The sequence below is a fragment of the Parasteatoda tepidariorum genome, chromosome 9, assembly GCF_043381705.1.
Source record: "Parasteatoda tepidariorum isolate YZ-2023 chromosome 9, CAS_Ptep_4.0, whole genome shotgun sequence".
NCBI classification, from domain to species: Eukaryota; Metazoa; Arthropoda; class Arachnida; order Araneae; family Theridiidae; genus Parasteatoda; species Parasteatoda tepidariorum.
This window is the reverse complement of record NC_092212.1, coordinates 12,225,042-12,232,445: the sequence shown is the minus strand read 5'-3', so window position 1 is coordinate 12,232,445 and position 7,404 is coordinate 12,225,042. Positions and strand designations below refer to the sequence as shown.

The 7,404-nt window shown below is 29.5% G+C and overlaps 2 protein-coding genes across 7 annotated transcripts in view; one reads left to right on the top strand and one right to left on the bottom strand.

Annotated features, from left to right (window-relative positions):
* Positions 1–4,686, bottom strand: part of LOC107442795 (elongin-A) — a 27,019-nt gene extending 22,333 nt beyond the window's left edge. For 2 of the 6 annotated variants that reach the window (XM_071185354.1, XM_071185350.1), the window contains exons 1-2: positions 4,371–4,523; positions 4,222–4,286 (exon numbers count right to left, since the gene is read on the bottom strand). The gene's annotated coding sequence lies outside the window, so the exon portion shown is untranslated. Of the gene's footprint in view, positions 1–4,221 lie in introns of all 6 variants that reach the window. The other 4 variants (XM_071185349.1, XM_071185351.1, XM_071185353.1 and 1 more) reach the window with 3 other exon arrangements.
* Positions 4,687–4,897: 211 nt separating this feature from the next.
* The window catches only part of LOC107442796 (uncharacterized), a gene marked incomplete at its 5' end in the record, with an annotated part of 10,558 nt that continues 8,051 nt past the window's right edge, over positions 4,898–7,404 (top strand). The window contains 1 exon segment of the mRNA XM_016056444.3: positions 4,898–6,520. Within this exon segment, the coding sequence (XP_015911930.1) occupies positions 5,095–6,513 (1,419 nt within the window). The 3' untranslated portion in view covers positions 6,514–6,520.

The window sequence follows — 7,404 nt, the reverse complement described above, 5'->3', positions numbered from 1 at the left end:
TACTGTATGAATGTATATCCTTCTATAAAGATACATATGTATATAGTTACAAAATCAATAGCAATTATTTACAACATTCATTTATAAAGGCAATTATGTGAAAATAATATATTGTCCGCAATATGCCATAAATGAAAGAAAACAGTAGGTTTTTGACAGTTTTTACCGATAAAAACACGGTTTTTATCACTGTCATGTCGAAAACCAGTTTTTGACGCCGAAAACCCAACCCTGTTTTATTTAAAATCAAGATTGGTATGATTTAAATCTCTTTGTTATTTTTGAAATAGAAAATCATAAGCCTAAATTAGTTTTATATATGTTTAAGTCTCGCAATTAGGACTGGGCGATATTAGAAATTATATATCGTGATGCATCGTCAGTTTTGCATAGCGATGTATCGCAATATATAGTATTTTTGAATTTCATTTACTTGTAAGTGTAAGGCACAGAAAGTCAGATTTCTATCAAAACTTCATACTCAGATTGATTTAAATCAATTTATAAATAAGATATATATGTTTTGCTTAAGAAAGATATTAAATAAATTGACTACAATGTACAAATCTTACTTAAAATATTTATTGAACTGTTGGTTTAGAAATTCATAATACGCGTAAAACAAAGTGTTAAAAGCTTTTTTTAAAGCGTTTTTTACAAATTAATATTTTCTTGTACTATTATGCATAAATAATTACATAATTATTAAGTTTGATCGTAATGTTCAATTTCTAAATGAAACGTTAAAAATTATTTGTATGTTTAAAACAAAGTGCTAAATAAATTTTAGAAAAAAAACGCTTTTAAAAAACTCTTTTTTATTATCATTTCAGTTAGTATAGTTCATTTACATCACATTAGAGCTGCACAATGGGCTATTGGCGACGGTTTGGGAAACATCCCTGAGGATGATCCGAAGACATACCATCACAATTTTAATCCTCTGCAGATGGGATGGCACCACGCTTCGGTAGCACGGCGACCTGCACGCGAAGTCGAGCACTTTACGGTAGAGCAGTTTAGCGAGGACCAATACCCAGGGTTCGTTGATTTAAATCAGCTTGATTTAAATCATGATTAAAGAAATTACATGTTTAAAAATCTTTTGATTATGAATAGTTTTTTCACATAATAGATGTTTACATTTTTTGATCAGGAATTACCCCAGGTCACCCTAGTTTCCTATAATTAATTATAATGTTTACAGTAGATGTGAAACAATTAAACAAAAGCTTACACTATTGTTATGTCAAAGAAAAAGAAAGTAACTCAAAATATTTATTATTAAGAAAAGGAGGGGTATCTTTGTAGAAATGTGCACATTTTGAAGCCCATCTTAGAAATGGAAAATACAGAAAGCAGTTCAAAAAACTATTATTAAGTAAATGTAGTTATACTTCAGTAAAATTATAAGCATTCTTGCCCATGTCTCAAATTTAAAAAAAAAATTAGGTGATCATTATTTACCCCAGAAACAGAGTGATCGTGAATTAACCCGGGTCACCCTAACTAATTAATGAAATACATCGGGATTTCGAAGAAAGAAAAAACAAAGCAAATGTTCGTAGCAAAAATTGTTCCAAAAAATGATTAAAACGCTACCGATATTTCCGATGGAGTCAGCGCGAATTGTGAACAAAACATTAATAACTAAAGTGCCTGATTTAAAATTTTCATAAGAGTTACTACTTTCAATCAAAAATATTAGATCGATTTTATATCAACCAACTTAAAAAACAAAAGTAGGAAATTATTTTGCCACAAATCTGAATTTGTAACAAACACTTGCATTCAAAAAATTTTATTAAAATGTAAACTAATATCTGGAATACTTGAAATTTTTTGAAAAATAAGTAAAAGCTTCGTCATATAATGCACATTATATAATAATTCTGGTGAAAAAAAATCTTTTGAAAATCTCGATAGAAAAGAAAACCTAAACTTTTTTACTTCATTATTCTTTATTCCCAAATAAAAATAGAAAAAATACGAGCATTTCTTTCCCCTCTGATATGCGTAAAAGGCTTCTTCGAGTATAATTATAGAGCGGGGGGGGGGGAATCTTTCAAACATTCCGGCAGAAAAGAAATTTTTTACTTCATTATTCCTTATTCTTCCTTCTCTTTAAATAAGAATTGAAATATTTACATTTTCCCCCTAGGATGCGTGAAAAAGGCATCTTTTAAATACAATTTTTTAGAAAAAATTTTTACAAAATTTCTGCAGAAAAGAAAACCAACATTTTTTATTTCCTTAAAAGAAAATTCTTTCTGCACTGCAAGAACTGTAACACTCTGCACTGCAACAATGTTGACATGTTGTCACGATTCTGCTGGGTGCAATGTTACTAAATAATTTATGTTGTGAAAAACATTATTTAACTAATTTCACAATAACCAAAAATTGAATAAAAATTTATCAAATACAAAAATTGTAGATAAGTTATGGCAACTAAGCATAATGATCTAGTTTAAATTTTATCCAAATAGTCTATAACTAATTCTGTTTAAAACAATAAAAACACTTGGGATTGGAAAAAAAATTTGGCAAAAATAGGGATAAAATATTTGGGAATAAAAATGCTTTAAATTTAATAATTTTTGGTACTTTTCAATTTTAATGGAGCAGATGATAAAGTTGGCAATGCAAACTTACTGAATGTAAGTAAATTCAACTACTTTTTATTATAATTTTGTTTTTTTTGATTTTTAAGTCACTAAAAAAAAAAGGTAAATAAATAGAAAAAAAAAGCTGAAAATACTAAAGCTGTTGGAATGGAAAAATACTTAATTTTATACGCTTCATCAGTTCATAGTTAAAAAATATAAATAATAGCATAGCAATCTATATCCTCTAATAAAATGGTTACATTGCCACAAAACAAGTGTTAAAAAATAACCAAGCATTTAATTTTCATGTTCAAAGCAAATCCTACACTCTAATCAGATTCAGCAATAATTGTCTAATATATTTCTCAGAAAAAGCCAGGTTTTTACTTAAAGTATTTGGTAAAAAATTAATTTTTTGTTGAAAAACCCAGGTGTGTCAGACATATTAAAAAAAAAATAATAAAAAAAAAAACTTCTTAAACTCTACATTCAAAATCATAAAATATATTTACAATAAATTCACACAAAAAAAAATCATTTTTCAGAAACATTTTAGTTTTTTAAAGCTTTTAAAGATTGCAAAGTTGTTCGTGCCTCTTTTTCAGAAAGATTTCTTTATCAGCATTTATGCCTAGATAGATGTCAAGTTTTAGTGACTTCCAGGTCATGGCCCTCAAAATCGAAAACATCAACACATATTTTTCTTTATTTTTTGTCATGTTGGCGATTATAGGTAGTAAGATCAGATAACAATATGGAAATGTACTTTTCTTTCAAAGGTATTTTCTTCAAGATGGTGGACTTAGCATCTTAATTTTACTGATTATGCTAGATAATTTAGCTTCTTTAGCAGAGAAAGATTAACTTTTGCTCAGCAGAAATTTTTGAAACTTTAAGATATTCAAGGATGAAAATATCAGTTAGCAAAAAAAGCTGAATTCTACATAAACGCAATCAAACATTATGAAATTAATAAATGTATGGAGCTTAAAAAGCGTTGAAAAAAGCTGAATTCAGAGTAAAAGCTGAAAACTTTCACGCCTGGATATTACTCCGCAATATGAACTTAGTTTTAAAAAGCCCAATGTTCTTCAATTTTATTTTTATGCCAAATTATGCACTGGGAAGAAAATATCTTAGCAGAGCATTAACCATAAGTGAAATAGATGTTTTGTTTCTGATACAAAACTTCTTATGGAATAGCGTGGTAAATTATAACATCAATTTGATAACTTTTAATACCCTTAAAATAAAACACTTGTAAGAACACAAATATCAACAATTTTCAGTAACATTATCATATTTTAAAATGAAAAAAAAAAAAATACACGATTTCCATCATAGGGCAATTAAGCACTTTTTTCATCTAAAGTAAACCACTATACCTTATTAATATTACCGGATTATTAAGAGACTAAATATTTGTGATCAAAGTTATTAAAAAAAAAAGAAAGCAACCTTTCAACTAAAGTATACTAGTATGCCAAAATTAACTGCTAACACTAACTCAAGTATCATCTTAGCTTATACTAAATAACATGGATTAAGCTAGTTTAAGATTCAAATCTATCACCAAATAGGAAGTTTTAACATAAGTCAAAATTATACATACCTAAAATGACAATATGAAACGGATACAAAATCCAGATTCTATCTGAATGAAATCTGTACACATATCTAAGTTTTGAGATATAACTATTTAAATTAGTAGTTAGAAACTCTGAAATAATAATAAAGCTATAAATATTTTAAATTAATCACCTCGTAAAACGTTAGAAAACATATATTTAAATTGTAAATAGCCCTAACAACATAGAACGATAGTGGTATTTACGTCCATAGCCATGAAGACATAACCACATAACATTAATTCGGTGATCGTTTCACATAAGCACTTCAACTTGTATTCCGAACTTAATTCTCTTCACTTCTGAATAGCTTTCAGTACACAAACTGCAACTCGTTGTTGTTCGTTAATGCTAATAAATTTCTACGAATTGCACAGGAGAGATGAAACTTCTAAGTTCAAAAGATTCAATGAGGAGTCTCAGTATAACATTCTAAAAGAGTCTCATCTGTGGAGATGAAAGCTATAAGTCGCACGGTGTTTTTGTTTATTTATATTTTATTGTCATTCGCCATATTTGTTACATAATCTCTACTTTTTCTTCCATATGTGAATCAGATTCATAATTCTTCTCATATTTTATACATTTATTCTTATTTCAGTTAGATTTTACGTTCAAGGGCACTTCTCAAGTATTTTCTGCGAACCGAGTAGATGAAAGCAAATTTTTTTAATTAACACCTCGTTCTATGTCAGAAGTTAATACCAAATGCAATTAAAGCGCAGTTCAGATTTCGGTAATTAATATATATTTGATTACTAATTAAGCCAAGTGTCAAGCAAGAAAAAAATCATCCTGTATAAATTAAAGGGTACTGACGCATAATGGACTGTTAGAATATTGTTAAACGAAACATCATGCAGATCATTGTTGAACCATCACTCCAAGATCTAATTCTTAGAAAAATAGCAGTTTTTCTGTGGAACCGAAGAAATGTTAAATCTAAAATACTTGATTTTGTAAAAAAAGATATTAAGGCTGCAGATTTTAAATATGAATGGCGTAGTTTGGAAATTGAAACAAAGGCGAATGCTTCATCTTTAGATTTACCCGAACGAACGCTAAAAAAACTATTGTTTGTAATAAAGCCAATCGGCCTCCAGATAAAAGATTGGGTCACTTCAGAAGAAGGTTGTCTTTTTGTTTCAAAACAGGAGTTGGACTTGACAGAAATTGCCTGGACTCACTTAGGAATAGTTGATCGTCAAAAACAGGTCGCTACCCTCATGAAAGACAAGACCATTGATATAGCTCGAAGATTCAAGTTGGCATGCAAGTTTTGTTTGAACACTGAGTTACGAAATTTATGGAAAAGGATGGGTGCTCGTAAGAAAAAAGACTACCTATATGAGTGCAACGGATATAGTAAAATGGATATGTTAGTTAGATATTGGACGCTGATGACTTCTGGACGATTTTTAGTTTCAGACATGCATAGTTTTACCATAAATCAAGTTATGTTTGAACATGTTCAGTATTCAAAAAACGTAAAAAACATGGCCTATTTTTGGGCTAAGATGACTCTCATCCAAAGGCGAGAAACCTTTTTAAATTTTTTTATGAATAAAGAAGTACTGCAAAACTATTCGGATGGATTTTGTTTTTTACTCACCGACTCCGAAGAAGAGCTAAATTGGGAAGTTTTTGAAAAATTCCCTTTGCAAACTATGTTGTGTTTTTTATGTTGGCCTTTACAACTCTACTTTATTGAGAGTGCAAAGCATATAGTTCCTTTTCTTTCCGGACCTCATTACGGTATCATACTGAACAACATCATCAAACTCGATGGCTATGAGGAGATGCTTCGAGAGTTTTGGCTGACCGGATCCTTAGATCAGAGAAACTATGCTATAGATCATGTTCTGATGCATAGCAGCTTGATGATAGATCTTTTGGAATTTAACGATCAAGAATCACTTCTGCTGCTGGTGAGTGAGGCAACGCCGCAACAAAAGAGAAAACTTATATTTCCAGATGAGTTGGGTTTTATTCTGTGGGATGTTTTAGTGTACGAGAAACGATGGGATGCTCTTAAATATTTAATATTTATTTGTACAGAGGATAGAAATGTCTTGGAAGAATTTGTTACAGAATGTGTAGAATTGCCAAAGTGTGCCAATGACATGAACAGAATGAAGAAGTTTGGTTTTCTGTTGCAGACTCTTTGTTTAGAAGAAGAATATGTCAATTTTTTCCACAATCTGATTTTTGAATATGGAGGATATCCTATTGAAGAGCTTTCTGATTCGCCTCCAGCTAAAAAACGGTGCTCATAAAGTTAATGTAAGTCCATTGTCAACTTAGAAATAGAATTGACACCTTTATATATTGTTTTATTTCAGGGTTAGCAAGTTTTTTGACACAGGACGGTTTTTACCGGTTATTACCATGGTTTTTACCGTCATGTCAAAAAAAAAAACAGTTTTGGTAAAATTATGTTTTTATTTGAGTTTATCTGCTTATAATTTAAAATTAAATAATTTTGGGGCAATAAAATTAGAAAAAAAGTTGTTAAAAGATATTTAAGAACAGATTCTTGCATTTTCCCAACATGTTTATATCAAAACATACTATTTGAAGTAAAATATTAGGATAAACAAAATTTTCAACATTTCCAAGCATCACTTTGTTTGGCATATTAAACTACTGAACAATGTCAAGATTGATTACTTTCATTCATAAAATCTTGCTTTGAGAAACACATGTACACATAAAAAGAAAGCCTCATAAAATAAACTTTTCTTATCATTTTTGTTTTCAATATTTTACACAGAAATGAGACATGAAAAAGCCTGGGAAATCCTTTTAGAGTTTCCTTGCAACATTGCACTAACCTTTTGTTATCATTATCCTCAATGATCTCGAATCCTCATTATTCTTGAATTTCAGACTCATTCATACTAAACTCAGAAATCGACTGGGCAATGAAAAATGTGCAAAATTAGTCACTTGCTATCGTATGCTTCGGCACAGTGACCCCGACTACTGAACATATAATTTTGTTTGTAATTAAGTTTTGTTTAATGTGCTTTTTCAACTGAATAAAAGCTTTTAACTTGACAAAATAGCAGTAATTCTTGACTTAGAGTTTGTTAGTAGTTACAAGTTTTGAAAGTTTTTTTTAGCTTATTTCTAATATTTAAGAAATGCCAAATTTTAAATTCTTC